This window comes from Trichoderma atroviride, chromosome 6 (genome assembly GCF_020647795.1).
Source record: "Trichoderma atroviride chromosome 6, complete sequence".
Taxonomy (NCBI): Eukaryota; Fungi; Ascomycota; class Sordariomycetes; order Hypocreales; family Hypocreaceae; genus Trichoderma; species Trichoderma atroviride.
Window position 1 is genome coordinate 3,719,226 of NC_089405.1, and position 16,482 is coordinate 3,735,707.

Below are 16,482 nucleotides of genomic sequence, written 5' to 3' on the forward strand. Positions count from 1 at the left end.
GTCACAAAATCAGCTCAAATTCATTTGGCCAAGTGTCTCGCCTCTATGTCTGGCGCCAGCAATATTCGAGTAAATTCTGTCTCACCAGGAATGATGATGACAGAATGGTCGTCATCATTTCCCGAAAGCAAGCGCAACGCTGCTATAAGAAAGACCAAGCTAGGTAGATTGGCTGAGGTTGAAGTGAGTATATAAACACAAATATATACAGCCACTTTTCATTTGCTTACAAATTATCGCAGGATGTTGCAGAACAGGTCTGTTCATTTGTGAAAAACTCAAGCATTACAGGAGCCAATGCTGTAATTGACTGCGGGTCTATCCTCTAGACCGCATGTACACATATATAAATAGATGCATAAGTTTTTTAAAAGTTCATTCTCCACAACGCTCTCAAACAGAAGCAAAGGTTTTCTCAGGCAGCCTAAATAGGAGTTACTGTACTCCTGAGATGTTCCTCTCCTATATAAGCATGCCCGTCCAGATAATTACACGTGCTTCCGTGGCATACTGAAATTGATTCAGTTTCGTATACTGCGATTAAAAGTCAGTTTTTACTGAACACGATGACTTGATTACTATCTCACCTTGGACAAGACGGTTGCTTGACCGATGCCCATGTGTGCCCCTATCCACGCCAAACAATCCCGTGCGTAGATTCTTAACTCCTCTTCAATCATGGGCAATGTTGCTAGGACGAATAAAGTGTGCATCGACAGCAAACCTCCGATTGGTTGACCCGGGATAATGGGAGGAGATCTCTTGGCAGCATTCTCAACAAATGCCGGCAAATCTGCTGTTAAAAGATATGGAATAGAAGATACAATCCCTTCGCTCTGCTTCAATATGTCTTTTAGTATTGAGTATTCGAATATCCGGTCGCTCAAATCGCCATTGATTCGATAGTGGCATCTCAATATGATACTCAACATCAGCAGAGCAGCTTTCCGATAGTTGTTCCATAGCGAAGCAACATATACTATAATATGTCAGTAAGTATAGTTATGCTTGAAACTCTACTTACAATCGTAATAACTCAGAATGGTTGTTGGCCAGTAGCCAACTTGGGGCCTTGAGTACCAAAGTCAGCAACAAAACATATCAAGCGTTACTTGTAGATGACGTGATGAATGACACAACGGCAGTCGAGTATTGTTTAATAATTAATATGGACTTACAATGTGTCTTCAGCCTTAGGTGTAACAAGGCCAACTGACTTTGGTATCCATTCTAGAGGTACGGTGGCTGGCCACGTATCGTACGCCTCTCTCAATTGTTCAGCCTCAGACTTGAGTTGACAAAGTTGGTCAACGGTGGCTTCGGCTTCGTTGTCCAGCAAAGCTTTGGCTTTTCGCACCAAGGACACTGTACTTGCGTAAAAGAAATCTATGGCCGAGCTTGACTGATTGAATAGCGGTGTACACAGAACACTAAACTTTTTTGATACTTTGTTGACGATTGCGGAAGAATGTGGGAGGGAGGACGGAGGCTCAGAAATCTCTACTTCCAGATCCTCAAGAGGTGTCGGATTAGCGACTCGGAAAAGCGCGCCATCACAAAGCAAGTCAAAAGGCGAAAATTTGCTAACAAGAATGGCTGATATCCCTTGGGCATGCGCTGCATGAGCGCCAAGAGTGGTACCAGTACTGGTGATGATCTGTAATCGTCAGCTCACCATTCTTATCATGATTCGCGAAAGCGTACTTCGTATATTCCCAGTAGCGTAGCAGTAATTAGTGACTCCACTGTGGTGAATACCGCTTGATTTGAAATGCTCAGACGGAAGGACCGTAGCAATGAGGAGTAATGGCCCTCCGCCCTGTGCCTGTGTATGGAGTTTCCGAGCTTGCTCCCTAGATTCGCCAAAGCAATAAGCGTACATGCCTGTACAAGTTCGGACTTTGGACCGGCCTTATAGACCATGGCCCGAAGCCCATGTAGATATCCACGAGACAGATTCCTATTCGATGAGACAATGCAGTAGTCGTTGAAGAATAGTAGACGAGCGTCTCGTTCAATATCAGACCAATTTAGTATCCCAAGGCTATCAGGGACTGCTACTCGACTCAATGCTTCAGAGTGTGCCTGATGTAATGCTTGAAAGTCCTCTTTTCCAATATAGTTTACAAACTGTCGCTCTTTGGTGGACTCGTATCCAGGACAGCTGCGGCGTGCTCGGCTGCACCTGAGACAAGACTGTAGGACGTAATCAATTAGCATCAAGTATCGTAGTATGACTACTCTTGGGGAGATTCGCCACAAAAATATTGTTCCTGGACAACAATACCCAGTACTACATACAGGACGGCTTTGGTCACACTAATGATATATCAGCACGCTGAAGCAGCCATTTGGAATGACGTTTACATACCTTTTTACGCTTCTCCCTGCATGCATGGCAGGCTCCGGATGGTCCATAGTTCACCATATTGTCATATCAAGAAGCAGCTATTTCCTAGAAGCACAAGGTTGAGTGGAAGATGTGATACTCAAGCCAAGGAGGCGGAACCAATTTATATACCATAAAGAGTTAGGTTTTGCGCGAGCACGCTAAATGGATGGCCTGCGGGGGGATTAACGAGATCCCAAGACAAATAAGCATCTGATTCTGGGGCTGAAGTTAGTAACCCAGGGTCTGCATTCTATAAGAGGCTAGGCTTTGCGCGAGGGCGCTAAATAGACAGGGAAGCTCCTTTTCAATGACTGGGATTCAAGCATCGACCACTCAGATGCTGAAATCCTGCAGACGATTCTATTCATACTCTGTCAATATGAAGTAAATTTAGAGACCCGTTGTTTACATCGTGATTTTGTAATGGAGATAGCTAATAAGTCCGGGTGTAAACCCGCCTCCTTGGACTTGGACATTAGTATAAAGAGCAGCGCACAGACTGTCTGGTGTCCTCTATCATAGGTAACAACTTCACTCATCTTCTCTTACTACTAGCCCTTTGAATCTATCTTCCATCAAGATCCTATATACAATTACAAGTACACCATGGCTATTTCTCCCTCCTCGAAAGTCGTCCTAGTTACGGGTGCCAATCAAGGCATCGGTTTCGAGATAGCCAAGTCTCTGTCGTCAAAGTCAGGATACCATGTGCTTATGGGGAGCCGTGACCCCCAACGTGGAATTGATGCCGCCAAGAAACTCCAAGAGCAGGGCTTGGATGTCGAGCCCATTACTATTGAGTACGTTACCATGTGATGCCGCAAGTGTGTCCCCTGAAAGATGTATAAGCAATGCTAATATTTGTCACTTAGCATCACCTCTGAGAAGTCCATTGCCCAAGCTGCCCAACAGGTAACATCGAAATTTGGCCGTCTTGACGTCCTGGTCAATAACGCTGGCGTATGCCTTCCCGCCGAGAGGACCTCTGCTCCTTCACTTCACAATTTCCAAGACACGTTTACGGTCAACACCTTTGGCACCACACTCACTACCGAGGCCTTTATTCCTCTTCTAGAGGCATCTGCCGCGCCTCGAATTGTCTTTATATCCTCTTCCATAGGTTCACTCACTCATCAGTGGGATCACCCAGTCGGTTTGCCAATCTATCGCAGCAGCAAAGCAGCGCTCAATATGATTATGCTTCATTATGCCTTCAAGTATAAAGACGCCGGATGGAAGATTAATGCGGCCTGTCCTGGCTTTTGTGCTACCAATCTGAACGGCTATTCTGGCATTGATACTCCGGAAAATGGAGCTTTGAACGCAGTAAGACTCGCGACCTTGGGAGATGACGGCGAAACAGGAACATTTTCGAATAAGGAAGGGATTGTGGCTTGGTAGATGGACATGTTGACTAGAGTTACTGGAAGAATGGGTGCCAGATCAAAGTGGCTTTGATCAACTCTCTAATCAACTACACTATCCTGTTTCCGCAACTGTTAGAGAAGTTATAGCCAGCCTCCAAAGGGCCCATACTGCTCATTCTCAACCTAAACTTCCATAGTCCGTGGTATCGCAGTCTATAGATTTAGCCTATCTATCCGATTCAAAACATGCGCCTTCAATTCCCCTCCTTCGTCTCTAGACACAGTAGCAACAAAACACTCGTCAAAGTGTAGGCCATTGCCCTCGTCCGACTCCTGTATCCGTTCTGTCAGTAGACTTTTACGTAAGCTTACTATTCATTCATACCATGAAGGCTGCCTCGGGTATGATAACCAGCTTGTTATCTCTGAGCTGTGCAGGAAAAGAGCAGTAGCTGAGTTCTCCTAGTCTACAAAGATCCTATGCTCTGTTTAGCACAAGAGCATTACCAACAAAAAAAGATCGAGTAGAAAACGTACAAAAATCTTATTTGAGATCTTTTAGTGCCAATAAAGTTTTTCGATTGCCGGGAGAAGATGGAAGTTTCACTCTGTTAGAAATTTTGGTAAATAGTTTCCCAAATTCTTTTTTTATCCAAAACTGACATATTTTACACCGAGTGAAGCTGCATCCTTCTCATTAACAGCGTTGTAATATCTCTCGAGAAATGCCTCTGTTAAATCAAGAAAAGGGCTTTAGTATCATATATAGACCGGCTAATATTAATTTGATCAGAAGCTGTGGCAATGCTCAATTAGCTTTAATTTTATGCGCCAACAACTATGAGGCTCTGGGGTAGTCTTACAAGCCATTTGAACAATTATCTGGGGCATTCAATGTTTAATACTAGTAGGCTTGATATCCGCAAGAGGGCGAATGGAAGAGAACGACGCAGCTGTTGTACTTGGATTGTCGCAAGTGTGTTTGTAGTTCAATGGAAATTAAGCCGCTGAAGGGGGTAGAGACGTATTAAATAGACGAGGGCGACGACTTTACAGGAATCGCGGTATACATGTCAAGATTAAACTATTGTATGTCATATGCTATCAAAGATGAGAGTAGACTGCGTGGCAAGATATTCTTGGCTTTATAAAGAGACGTACACCTAGTGTAGCATAATTTGCGTTTGCTTGGCCTCCTTGTATTGGCTACGAAATATGTACTTAGTAATATCACCAAGTATATTATTCTACCTTTCGAGTGATACTGCATGACGAGTGTATATTATTCTATATAAAGAGCTTGGGAGTCCATTCCAGTCGAAGTATATTACGGTAGCAATCAGGTAAGGCATTCTTAGCCAGGGCTGAGAACATTCTTCCAACTTCAGTCAGCCTGTGTTTCTTCCGAGTGTGTAGGCCCGAGACGTATTCCAATGTGGAAATCTCACACTGAACATAGGTCGTAATACATAGACATATAAAGGTGTATATGCTAAGTAAGATACAAAAAAAAAATCCATCACCCCAAGATGACTATAATTGAACGTCCTAGACCTACCTATAACCAGATCGCCTCTTCAAGCAAGTGCTGCTCGTCCACGATACGTGCACACCCGCAAAAAACATTCGGCGTAGGCCAAATGATAACATACATCTTTTTAATACATGCAAATATTGCACAGCAAGATAAAACAATAGCCGATTCTCAACTGATCTTTTGCGCGAAAACAGACCAACGCCGAGAGTTCGGCGAACCCGCCTCGAAAGAATTTTACAAAACGCTAGTTTCCCGCCAGTTTTTGCCACCCATTCGCACTTGTATATAAACGCCCAAATCCACTCCAGAACCAGCAGCGCAAACCAAAACCATGAAGAAAAAGAGGCGGCAGTTGGGGCAAAGGCTTTGTTTTGGACGGCACTACAGCAAAGGTTCATAAGCTTAGTTTCAGTGGTTGGAGGACACAGGCCCCCGTGGTGGAGTGGTTACCACTTAACTCTTATAGATCCAGCATTGCATCTTGGAGATATGTTAAGGTCGCCAGTTCGATCCTGGCCGGGGGCACCACTTTTTGCACGTTGAATTGTCACCGTGATACTTTTTGGCAGCGCGTGTGCCTTCTTTTTTATCTTTTCCAGCTTATACCAGGTTTTTTCTGCATGCAACACATCAGGGAAAAGGACTGGCGGGACTGGGCTTGGATATACCTGGATTTGCCGAGTATTTTTAGCAGTAGAATAGTCAGTCTTGTATGTTCAGAGCATGCAGTATGTACAAGTGCATCGCCAGCAGTTGAGCCGATTGATTCATGGATGAAGCGTCTCTATATATACATATTGTATGCAAGTTTTCGGATCCGCTGTTAAACCTGAGATGGCTGTTGTCGAACTTCCATACGTAATACTAGGTAATCAAGTCCAAGTATACAGTCTCACCAGTATTACTGACCCCATAGTAGGCGTCAGGCCATTCATACAATTGAATGCATCAATGCCTTTCTTCACGAAGCTATTGGACAAGAAAAATATTCACTGGCCAGATCTTTTTTATTTATTTGAATGGTTAAATGTACTCTTATCTGTGAAAGAATAACCCCTGATAAGACGGGCAGCCTTGCTTTCGGACACGGCTGTAAGGATTCGCATAGCCGCGCACTTGTTCTGTTTATAGTATCAGTAGCCGGGTATAGGTTACAGGCGGCTATGCTTGCCTGGACGTCGTACGGCAATCTTTTGCTCTGATATGATGCTACAAGAAATAAGGCTGTGTGCGTGTAACTCTGATGATGAGGCAGAAACCAAGATTATTAGACACTAAATGCCAACTGTTCGCTCGCTGTATCCGTAACACAAAGCGCCGCGATCAGTATTCTATTAATTTGAATGTCAGCCAGCTAATATCAATTTCTCAATCCTTAATTCTCCAGCTGCACCTAGATTTGATGTTCTCTGCGTCTCTCTTTCTTGCTTTCTTCTTTTCTGCCTCATTCGCTTCACGCTTCACACAAGCAACAAGAGAATAATATGTCTTCGTCCGAAGACACTCCTCTGCAACAGACTGAAGATGCCGCCTCTGTCAAGAAACACAAAAAAGGGAACAGCGCCAAAGCATACATATCTATAATCCTGCTAGCTGCAGTGCCCTCCATTATTTTCTCTGCAGCAACTGCGCTTCTTGTTGTCTTTACATTCCGCAACCGCGTAATTCTCGGCGATGGCTCAGGCGAACTACAGACATCCCATGCGTCGGACAATTTATCCCTAGCATCGAGAACTGTCAGAGACTTTATCAAGACTGGAGGGTCAGATGCTTACTATATCCAATTCAATCCGTCTACTCTAACTACGATTGCCTCTATTACTGGGAAATTTGCCCCATACCTGTCAAGCGCCATCATGGGGCTGGCAGCACTTTTCGCTGCAGATTTTGTTCAAAAGACATCGCAAAAGGAGCAGAACGACAAGCTATTAACCCCAAACCAATTGACGCTACTAATTGGACTCTTTTCTGGCCGATTGGAAGAGTTGTGGAAAGCCACTCGTGTTCGGGCGAATATGGGGGGTAAATTCGCGGCCCCAATTTCACATACACTTACTATTCTTATTATTGTCACGGTCTTGGGGTAAGTATCACATCTTTCAATCCTTAAAAGAAAAAAATTAAATGATTCAACCAAAGCCGTGATAGATTGTCGCTAACGTCCGCAGCGTTCTTATTCCAGCGGTGGATACTTGGTTTGGCATTGTTGTCAAGCCAAGCGAGCAAACACAACTAAACTTCACCACCCCTTCAAACCACTCGTTTGGTCGAGGATTCTTACAGGGAAAAGATTGCGTTTATTCCGACTACCACTACCCCTGCGAGGCATTAAAAGGATATGGGGCGGATGGCAACTTTATACCATATCTCCCCACCGACAAGGAGCCTTTCAAGATCCTAAACAATATTTCCACCAAAAATACCATCTCCAACATTTCCTCAAACTCATCGCAATCCCTCTTCTATCTTTCAGATGCAGCAAGTTCATCATCAAAGCTGGACTTTAAAGCCAGCGCCTTTGCCATCTCTACTCAGTGCGACATAATAAGAGTCCAATGCCAACAGGGCGATCGGAATGTTTTCGACTGTACAAAGGAACTTCCAAATCGTGCCACCGACGTGACCAAGGTTGGTTTCAAATTCTACGACGACCCAAGCCTTACAGGGAACATAACCTACCCCAATTATGCTTTCCTAAACCCCTTGTATTTTTATGTCTTCCTCGAAGTAGGAGAACTCTATGGGCCGGAGGGGTCTGACGTATTTACTGGCACGTTGGAGTTTGGCTGCTCCAGCACAATATTCGATGCTACCTATGCGTGGGTGGACGGATCTATAGCCCAGTTCAACGTCAGCTCTACGAACGGCTCTATCGGCGGTGTCATGACTGCACCTTTCATGAACGACAACGCCAACATCTCTCAGCAGGCTGTAATCTCTTCCTTGGCAAGACTCAGCGCCAACTACTCGGATGCTGTCCCTCTCACGGCAGCAGCTTTCTCTTACAGTGCGCTGGCACTATCCTATATCGGGATGGAGAGTCGAGCAAACATCATCGAACAGTCTCGGTCAACGCTGACCCTCACACGCGTCCCAATCATACCCTTTTATATCCTGATTACACTGAATGCGCTGTATGTCCTCTGTGCAGTACTACTGGCTGTGGCTGCCATGATTTGGGCGCATCCAAAGGAATCGATGGCAGTAAAAGCACAACTTACCATGGAAGGATTCATGGCGGCAGTCTTCCAAGGAGAGAGTGTTAGAGCTCAGGCACAAGACTCGGAGAGTTCTGATTGGTCATCAGCCCGTACAGAGGTTGCTAAAGAAAAATTGCCAAAAATTGCCATTTTGAAGACAGACCAAGGAGAATTGTCCTATGCCACAGTGACGAATGGCGAAGTCGCAGTAATAAAGTTTACACAATTAAGTAGAAATATTCGTTATAGAGAATTAGAGTGAAAATTCACGCGCTGTCAACAGACAAACAGGCAATACCCAATGAAGCCTCGAATTTATTCGTGATGAAGCGCAAGTTACCCTGTAGACTATTGGTACATTGCATGTTTGGCCCTTTGTTGGCCTTTGCCAGAAACTGGAAGAATCAGGGAACAAAGTGTGAAAGTAAAGATGCATGAAAATGATGACTGAGAAAAAGCCGTGAATGATATTACAAATCGGGGGCCAATGGAGTCGCGGGGCTGCTGAGATGAAGCGTTAATTAGACCCAGTTTCCGACGCCGTCCGCTTCACGTCCGCTTCACGTCCGCTCCACGCTTTATCAGATAGAATTACGGGGTGATTGAAACTAAAATTAAGCTCGGAAATCTCTGATGATCCCCGTGATGACAATATACGGGTCGAGTCATTAATTATGCAACTGATATTCGATATATTCTCGTGTCCAGGGCGCAATGAACTAGACTGTCCATGGCCGTAAGCGGCATCTCCGCAGTTGGAACTCCGGGTCGTGAATTTGTCTGGCACCGGATCTCAGCTCCGGCGCCAGAAACGATGGTTAGTGCCGGCAATCGTTCGATTTGATGGTGACCTGATAGTCGCTAAGATCGGTATGACTCTTTTGATGAGAAATACACGTGGGAGCTAATTGACATGTCTGGTGTATTTAATCTGTTATGAGGAACTCATCATCCAGGAGTCTAAGCTTCAGACCAGTGTCCCAAGAATAACAGTGAACACCCACTTCTGTAACATTGTAGCCATTGGAGAATTAAGGCGTGTAACCTGTAAGATGAGGTGGTTAAAGGCACCACCGTTTTACGTATGGGCCAGTCTGGCGGCATCCAGCGTCTCTATACTCTTTGGGTATGTAAACACCATCGTAGTGATGTTTCCCCTTTATAGGCCGGGAGATGACTGATTCTTCGATATAGCCTGGATACGGGCAACATTGGCCCTGTGACAACGATGCCTGCCTTTCGCAAGACCTTTGGCGACTTTTCACCAACCGTTCACGGAGTAGTCGTTTCATCTGTGCTCATTTCCGGTGCCTTCACAGCCCTCGTCGCCGGCATCCTAGGCCACCGCTTCGGACAGGTCCGCATCTTCGCCATCGGGTCTTTCATCTACGGCGTCGGGGCAGCCATTCAATCTTCCGCTACTTCACTCGGTGCTTTCATTGTTGGGCGTCTTATTCAGGGTATAGGCGAGGGCTTGTTTGTGAGCAATGTGTGGGTGCAAGTTTCAGAAATGTCCCCGACCAAAGTCAGGGGCACGTTGACAGCATTTCCGCAGTTCACAATTGTTGTGGGCCTGGTTTGTGGTTTCTTCATCTGCTATGGGACCTCACGTCTGGGCGAATCGACAACGCTCAGCTGGCGACTTCCGCTGGTTGTCTCAGCAGCCCTCGGCTTTCTGCTATCGGGAACGTACTGGTTCGTCCCAGCTTCTCCGCGCTGGTTGCTGGCCAGAGGTCGATTGACCGAAGCGCGCGAGGTTCTCATTCGCCTTGGCTTTGACGAGATTGAGCGCGAAAAGCTGCTGGAGGAGTCCATGACCCAAGTACAGGCCCAGAACCCCAATGATGTAGCAATTTGGCAAGAGTTCAAGCAGACCGTTGCCGGATTTAGGGAGGCCTTCTCAGCTCCCTTCCGTGCTCGAACCATATTTGGCTGCTTCATCATGGGCATGCAGCAGCTGGCTGGGATTGACGGCGTCTTTTACTACGCACCGGTTCTCTTTGAAAAGGCCGGTCTTAGTGGCGAACAGGCGTCGTTCCTGGCTTCTGGTGTCTCTGCACTGGCGATTCTCGGAGTCACAATCCCGGCTACCTTTCTCGCAGACAAATGGGGACGACGAACTTCAAGTCTTTTGGGCGGTATCCTGATTACCACACTAATGCTGTTGATGGGGTCGTTGTATGCTGCCGACAAAGTCCATGCGGATAGAGGAGCTGGCAAGTGGGTGGTAATTGTGTCCATCTACCTGTTTGCCATCGTGTTCAACGGCACTTGGGCAATTGGCTTCCGAATCTTTTTGATTGAGAGCTTGCCTAGAAAGACCAGGAGCAGCGCATCCAGCCTTGCTCAGAGTGCCAATTGGGTATGTAATTGAAGTTATTTGGTGAAGTAGATGAAGCTAACATATGCAGTTCTCGAATTATGTCGTCGCGCTCATCACGCCGGTGCTCATTTCAAAGACAACATACGGAGCCTACTACCTCTTTGCGTTTTCTTCCCTCTTCACCACGATCATTGTGGCATTGCGCATGTTTGAAACGAGAGGACACAGCTTGGAAGAGATTGAGCAGCGATATACGCAAAACAGAAGCATCTCGACTGGTGTGTCTATACCAATGCTGAGGATAAGACGAGTCCAAGCTGCGCAGTAAGGGAGATTGGTGGTGACGGGAGCTGTGTCCCATCCATTGAGAGTCGAATTCTGTAGTTGGCGACGAAACACGTCGTGTGTAGGTAGAAAAACCAGTAATTGAGAAACGAATAAATGAATCAACATATAGAACATAATGAGAGCTGTAAAATGACATCTTGATTGATTTGAGGGATGATGCCTGAGAGCTGTCATGTGATGTAGCACGTGCAGAGTCTCTTCTACTTGCAATCGCGCCATGTTTGGCGTGCAAACAGCAGTACAGAGGACCTGGCGCGCAAGGCTCCACCCGCTGCAGTCTGGGCATTTTAGACGTGGAGCTGCTTTTTTCCGAACATCTCAACACCACCAACCCATTCGCAACTCTCAAGCTTCCCACGAGGCATCAGAGCAGCGACGACGAGGCTGAGGAGCACCAGCTTTGTCAAACACACACAATCAATTTTTTGAACAAACAGAGGAGCTACTCCCTGTAGCATCTCATCTTCAGCATGGCGTCCAACAAGCTTGGCAAGATGGTCAGTCCCTCTCCCTCCCAGCCATCTCTTGGAGCGTTACATGTTGACATGGTTAGACTAACGAGACGTGAATACAGGCCGGATACGTACGCAGATGCTCCCCCTCCTCGATTGCCCATCGATCCTTGACGTGAACCAGGCACTGACGTCTTCTCCCAGATCAACTACCGGATGCGTGTGACGCTGCAGGACTCGCGCCAGCTGGTTGGCCAGATGCTCGCCTACGACCGACACATGAACCTCGTCCTCGCCGACACGGAGGAATTCCGCCGCATCAAGCGCAAGCAGACCAAGGCGGCGGCTCCCGGCGGCTCATCGGCCGGCCAGACCGTGGTCCAGGAGGAGAAGCGAACGCTGGGCCTGGTGATTGTTCGTGGCGCTCACATCATCTCTCTGACTGTCGAGTCACCGCCTCCCGCCGATCCTAGCGCTCGACTTGGCAAGACCACCACCGGCGGAATTGCCTCGACTCTTCAGGCTGGTCCTGGCGTTGCTCGACCTGCCGGACGTGGTGCTGCCGCCCCGATTTCTCTCGCCGGCCCGGCTGCTGGTGTTGGTGGAGCTGCTCCCCCTCCGGGATTCCCTTCTTTCCCTGGCGCTCCCGGCGCTCCTGGTGCTCCTGGATTCGGTGGACGAGGTGCTCGTAAGTTATACCATCCTCTCTATATTGTCCCAGGCTGCATTGGTACTAATCACTGCGATTTTAGCTCCCCCCTGGCTTCCCTGGCCAGTTCCCTCCTCCTGCTGGTTTCCCCGGTGCTCCTGGCTTCCCTGGCGCCCCAGGCTTCCCTCCTGGAGGCCCTCCTCCTCCCGGATTCAACCCCCCTCCTCGACGATAAAGAAGCTGAAAAAGCTAGCTCTAATTTCTGCGATACCCACGCAAAAGCAAATCTGGTCCAATATGATATCACGGGATATAAAAGGGAGGGGAGAAAGATATCTGCGGCTTTTAGAGAAATGGGAGATTTGGAATATTTTTCGCTCGGAAACCACTGTTATGATCAAGGGTGGCGTTTGGTGATGCTCAAAATGACATCGGGCTTGTAATCTAGCATCGGCCAGGTACATTAAGCTATGAATCGGAATTTTTCTTCGGCATATGACGTTTATTAGTGTATGTTGATGTTTTCATGCTAGAAAATCGTCTCTCGTTTGAATATCTACTTGGACATTGATCTAGAAAGGATCTCGCAAGGCTTTTTGCAAGTTGGAGAGCATCGAGGCCTGCCATACAAAGCTGCACAAAATCGGTTTCTACTAGGTACCAACTGCACCTGCTCAGAATTTAAATAAGCCGTCAACTAGACCTAGTCCCATGATCCAGTGATTAAATCGTATATATATGTGTGTGTTATTTTTATAGATATCCACTGATATATCATCCATGACTAGTATACATTTATTGTCGAGTACATCTCTCCATCACCTCCTCGTCTCAGTCCACAAACTACATCTATAAGCCCATTGTCATAGAAATTGCGTAAACCTTTCTGTTTCCCAGGTCCCCTTACAACTCCTTCTCACCCAGCGCTGGCCCCCCCCTTGGCAAACCCATTAATGACAATCCGGCTCACCAGATCACTCTGGTGCTGCTCAATCATCTCCCGCAGCACACTCCTCTCCATCACCACCTTGCCCGTCTCCAGCAAATCCTTGACATCCACATCTTCCACGTCGAGCGCTCGTCCCTCCCACGGCACCTGCTCCATGGCCTCGTACAGCCTGTCCCTCCTATCGCCAGTAACAAACAGTGTGCGGCCGTCGTCGCGACCAAGCCCCAGCGTGTTGAGCATGCCAGACATGTACTTCTTCAGATATGCCTCCCTCAGCCCGTCCTTTAAGTACTTGTCCGCCACGATTTCGAAATCCTCCGGCATCGACAGCTCCATGCCGTCCTCGCAGATGATCAGCTCGCCCCGTCTATACCGGTAGCTCAGCGCCGTGCGCCACGCCTTGTCGTAGACTTTACGGTTCAACCTGGTTCCGAAGTCGCGAGGATGAGGACCGTGCGATTTTCCTCCGCCGCGAAGCAGCGGGCTCTGTCTGGTGCCCTGGCGAGCTCGGCCGGTTCCCTTCTGTGGCCGCATCTTGCGGTGCGAGCCGTGCACGTCCCAGCGGGTTTTGGAGGATGCGGTGCCCTGGCGGGTGTTGTCGCCTTCGTAGACGACGGCGAGGTGGAGGAGGTCGCGGCGGAGGGGGAGGTAGAGATGCTGGACGGACCACTGCTCGAGGGACTGCGGTTCGAGAGATGGGAAGCTGTGGATGGTGACGGGGACGGTTGAGACTGATGGAGGGGTTAGCGGGAGCTTTTTGCCATAGATGAGGTCGTCATACTCGGGTTCCAGGACTGCATCAGGGACTGCGCATTGGAAGCTGATCTCGTGATGTCTTTTGCCGGCGCCTCTGTAGCCATTGACCGCGCAAACTGTCTGCTGAAGCCCGTCGTCGTCGCCAACTGTTCACAAGTCAGTCAAATCATGCCATCGCAAAAATCTCAACGCAGAAAAGACATACCCTGGGCGCAGATATCCTCAGCGCACCCAGCGCCTCGCTGAGACACCCAATTCCCTTTCCAGCCATGTTTGAAGACGAAAAATCTCCAACTGTTCAGCTCTTCAAACCGTGCTGATGCTGTTCTCGGTAGCGAAAGCGAAAATCAATCCATTCAACGGTGGTGCAAGCAAAAGCGCAGCGGCGTTTTCCGCCTCCGGCCGCCGAAAATTTTAGCGGGGCTAAATCGCAACTTTGCACCACCAACCCTCAGTCCCAAGATATCGAGATCTTGTATTACATGCAAAACTTGTTATTTCATATAACAGCAACACACACAGCGTCGACCATGTCGCGGTGCCAGGCTGTAGCGAGGCCATTGGCACGGCAATTGCGCCCACAATGCGCAATCAGGCCCTTCACAACGGGTGCTGCCCGCGCCTCTGCTGCTGCTGAAACCTCTTCGGCGGCAGCAGCACAGCCCAGCCCTCTGGACCTCGATCCCAACAGCGTCCTGCCGGAATTCGAAAGCGACCTCATCAAGGCGGGCAAAATGCCCATCGGGTCCCGGAGACGAAGAGTCGCCATGCGCACCACCGCCAGCCTCCCCTTTGAGCAGCTGCCGTACCAGGCCTTTCAGGAAGCGCGAGCCATTCTCGCGGCGGACCGACAGGAGAAGGTAGCCAAGATCCAGGAGGAGCTGGAGAAGATTTCGCTGCTGGAGAAGAAGGACGCGGCGCTGGTCAAGGGCGGACAGGCAATGAAGGATACGAAGCTGGCTAGTTTGAGGCGCTATGTCGAGCAGCTCAAGATCCAGGCGGATATCAACGACCCGCTGGTCAAGAAGCGCTTTGAAGATGGACTAGGTAAGAAAAAACACAAGACTCATATATTTATAAAAAGTAAGAAAAAGACACTAACTGTATACCAGGAGACATGGACAAGCCCATCTACCGGCACTACGCCGAGCGCAAATGGCGCTCCTACGACTACCGCCTCATCACGCAGCGCATCAAGCAGTTCAACATTGTCCCCGACGTCCTCCCCAAGCTCGACCCCGTGGCCGACGTCCAGCTCTACTTCCGCCAATCCAAGATCCCGCCCGGCGAGATTGTCGACTCCCTCGTCAGCGAGAACCCGCCGCGGCTGCGCGTCCAAGTCTTCGACAAGGGCCCGCGGCTCGTCTCCCTCGTCGTGCTCGACTCGGACGTGCCCGACGTCGAAAAGGACGCCTTCTCCAAGCGCTGCCACTTCCTCGCGGCAAACATCTCGCTCAGCCCCAGCGACACGTCTCTGCCGCTGAGCAGGATCCGCGCCGCCGACCAGCTCGCCGTGCCGTGGCTGCCGCCCACTGCACAAAAGGGCAGCCCTTACCACCGCCTGAGCATCTACCTCCTCGAGCAAAAGCCCGACACCAAGCTCGACGTTGCACAGCTCAAGGAGCTCTACGCCTCGCGCGACGGCTTCTCGCTAAAGTCGTTCCGCGACAAGTTCAGCCTCACGCCCGTGGGCTTCAACATGTTCCGCAGCGTCTGGGACGACAACACCGCCGGCGTCATGGCGCGCCACGGCGTGGCCGGCGCAGACGTCGAGTTCAGGCCGACGCGCGTGCACAGCTTGAAGCCGCCCGTCAAGCCGCGCGGCTGGGAGGCCAAGAGACAGGGCCCTGCGTATAGGCATTTGTGGAAGTACACGAAGCGCATCAAGGGATTGTCCAATGCCCGGGGATGGACCAAGAGGAGGTGAAATTGGTCATGGAGATGGGAAGAGCAAAATAGAAGTTCATGACATCTGTACGATATTCTTGTTATGTGTATAAAAAAAAGGGAGTGGCTGTAGATGGGCTAGTGAAGGTACCGCATGTACTTGCAAGAGGGAATAAAATAAAACAAAAATATTACATCTCAATAATCAAAATAAGTAAAGTTGAGTAAAAATCGTTCTCACAGGTACAAAGACTCGGGACGGTAAATTGCGTAATGGCAGAGTTGGATCTGCCTCTCAAGGTATATTAAATTTCATCTATCAGCTCTTGTTTGTACTTTCAGAGTCAAAACTGTCTATACTATCAAAATCAAAACTATTAATACTCAAGAGTCAAAGCTGTCTGTATTTTCAGAATCAAAACGGTCTATATTTTCAAAATCAAAACTATTAATACTCAGAGTCAAAGCTGTCTGTAATTTCAGAGTCAAAGCCAAGACACAGGTTTGCATTTCTTTGTTGTTAATTTTTTTTCCCCTTCTTTTAATATTTGTATGTGCGGCCATCCATCATATACTAGGTCAACCACCTCCTTTCCATTGCAAGTAGGTACATGCGCAAACG

General features: G+C 48.4%; 7 protein-coding genes and 1 non-coding gene across 8 annotated transcripts; 6 read left to right on the plus strand and 2 right to left on the minus strand.

The window, feature by feature from the left end:
- Positions 1–398: 398 nt before the first annotated feature.
- On the minus strand, positions 399–2,491 carry TrAtP1_011852 (uncharacterized protein). The gene is made up of 7 exons (XM_066115281.1): positions 2,372–2,491; positions 2,302–2,319; positions 1,705–2,196; positions 1,179–1,657; positions 1,025–1,071; positions 588–979; positions 399–534 (listed from the first exon to the last, which is right to left on the minus strand). Exons 1-7 carry the CDS (start codon positions 2,426–2,428, stop codon positions 463–465), a joined length of 1,557 nt encoding a protein of 518 aa, XP_065971379.1. The 5' UTR covers positions 2,429–2,491; the 3' UTR covers positions 399–462.
- A 507-nt stretch (positions 2,492–2,998) lies between these two features.
- TrAtP1_011853 (uncharacterized protein) lies at positions 2,999–3,793 on the plus strand (the record flags this gene model as incomplete). The annotated part of the gene is made up of 2 exons (XM_014084894.2): positions 2,999–3,192; positions 3,265–3,793. The coding sequence occupies 2 exons, from the start codon at positions 2,999–3,001 to the stop codon at positions 3,791–3,793; spliced, it is 723 nt and encodes a 240-aa protein (XP_013940369.2).
- A 1,931-nt stretch (positions 3,794–5,724) lies between these two features.
- TrAtP1_011854 lies at positions 5,725–5,821 on the plus strand. Its single transcript has one exon. It is a non-coding gene; the product is annotated as a tRNA-Ile (tRNA).
- Positions 5,822–6,780: 959 nt separating this feature from the next.
- Positions 6,781–8,758, plus strand: TrAtP1_011855 (uncharacterized protein; the record flags this gene model as incomplete). Its single annotated transcript, XM_066115282.1, has 2 exons — positions 6,781–7,379; positions 7,465–8,758. The coding sequence occupies 2 exons, from the start codon at positions 6,781–6,783 to the stop codon at positions 8,756–8,758; spliced, it is 1,893 nt and encodes a 630-aa protein (XP_065971380.1).
- Positions 8,759–9,461: 703 nt separating this feature from the next.
- TrAtP1_011856 (uncharacterized protein) lies at positions 9,462–11,269 on the plus strand. The gene is made up of 3 exons (XM_014084896.2): positions 9,462–9,622; positions 9,691–10,858; positions 10,908–11,269. The coding sequence occupies exons 1-3, from the start codon at positions 9,549–9,551 to the stop codon at positions 11,145–11,147; spliced, it is 1,482 nt and encodes a 493-aa protein (XP_013940371.2). The 5' UTR covers positions 9,462–9,548; the 3' UTR covers positions 11,148–11,269.
- Positions 11,270–11,497: 228 nt separating this feature from the next.
- On the plus strand, positions 11,498–12,941 carry TrAtP1_011857 (uncharacterized protein). The gene is made up of 4 exons (XM_066115283.1): positions 11,498–11,664; positions 11,721–11,750; positions 11,824–12,307; positions 12,372–12,941. Exons 3-4 carry the CDS (start codon positions 11,836–11,838, stop codon positions 12,683–12,685), a joined length of 786 nt encoding a protein of 261 aa, XP_065971381.1. The 5' UTR covers positions 11,498–11,664; positions 11,721–11,750; positions 11,824–11,835; the 3' UTR covers positions 12,686–12,941.
- A 50-nt stretch (positions 12,942–12,991) lies between these two features.
- Positions 12,992–14,309, minus strand: TrAtP1_011858 (mitochondrial 54S ribosomal protein uL4m). Its single transcript, XM_014083510.2, has 3 exons — positions 14,179–14,309; positions 13,999–14,119; positions 12,992–13,948 (listed from the first exon to the last, which is right to left on the minus strand). Exons 1-3 carry the CDS (start codon positions 14,242–14,244, stop codon positions 13,185–13,187), a joined length of 951 nt encoding a protein of 316 aa, XP_013938985.2. The 5' UTR covers positions 14,245–14,309; the 3' UTR covers positions 12,992–13,184.
- On the plus strand, positions 14,310–16,060 carry TrAtP1_011859 (mitochondrial 54S ribosomal protein mL38). The gene is made up of 2 exons (XM_014084899.2): positions 14,310–15,020; positions 15,086–16,060. Exons 1-2 carry the CDS (start codon positions 14,456–14,458, stop codon positions 15,898–15,900), a joined length of 1,380 nt encoding a protein of 459 aa, XP_013940374.2. The 5' UTR covers positions 14,310–14,455; the 3' UTR covers positions 15,901–16,060.
- The last annotated feature ends 422 nt before the right edge of the window (positions 16,061–16,482 follow it).

Excerpts from the sequence above, each read along its gene's own strand:
- TrAtP1_011852 (XM_066115281.1), bottom strand. The coding sequence starts at position 2,428 with ATGGTGAACTATGGACCATCCGGAGCCTGCCATGCATGCAGGGAGAAG. Across the intron at positions 1,072-1,178 it reads CCTAAGGCTGAAGACACATT|GCCCCAAGTTGGCTACTGGC; the intron begins GTAAGTCCATAT and ends TTGGTACTCAAG. Across the intron at positions 535-587 it reads AAGCAACCGTCTTGTCCAAG|TATACGAAACTGAATCAATT; the intron begins GTGAGATAGTAA and ends TTTTAATCGCAG.
- TrAtP1_011856 (XM_014084896.2), top strand. The coding sequence starts at position 9,549 with ATGAGGTGGTTAAAGGCACCACCGTTTTACGTATGGGCCAGTCTGGCG. Across the intron at positions 9,623-9,690 it reads AGCGTCTCTATACTCTTTGG|CCTGGATACGGGCAACATTG; the intron begins GTATGTAAACAC and ends TCTTCGATATAG. Across the intron at positions 10,859-10,907 it reads TTGCTCAGAGTGCCAATTGG|TTCTCGAATTATGTCGTCGC; the intron begins GTATGTAATTGA and ends TAACATATGCAG.
- TrAtP1_011857 (XM_066115283.1), top strand. The coding sequence starts at position 11,836 with ATGCGTGTGACGCTGCAGGACTCGCGCCAGCTGGTTGGCCAGATGCTC. Across the intron at positions 12,308-12,371 it reads ATTCGGTGGACGAGGTGCTC|CTCCCCCCTGGCTTCCCTGG; the intron begins GTAAGTTATACC and ends CTGCGATTTTAG.
- TrAtP1_011858 (XM_014083510.2), bottom strand. The coding sequence starts at position 14,244 with ATGGCTGGAAAGGGAATTGGGTGTCTCAGCGAGGCGCTGGGTGCGCTG. Across the intron at positions 14,120-14,178 it reads TGAGGATATCTGCGCCCAGG|TTGGCGACGACGACGGGCTT; the intron begins GTATGTCTTTTC and ends ACTTGTGAACAG. Across the intron at positions 13,949-13,998 it reads GATGCAGTCCTGGAACCCGA|TCTCAACCGTCCCCGTCACC; the intron begins GTATGACGACCT and ends CCCCTCCATCAG.
- TrAtP1_011859 (XM_014084899.2), top strand. The coding sequence starts at position 14,456 with ATGCAAAACTTGTTATTTCATATAACAGCAACACACACAGCGTCGACC. Across the intron at positions 15,021-15,085 it reads GCGCTTTGAAGATGGACTAG|GAGACATGGACAAGCCCATC; the intron begins GTAAGAAAAAAC and ends ACTGTATACCAG.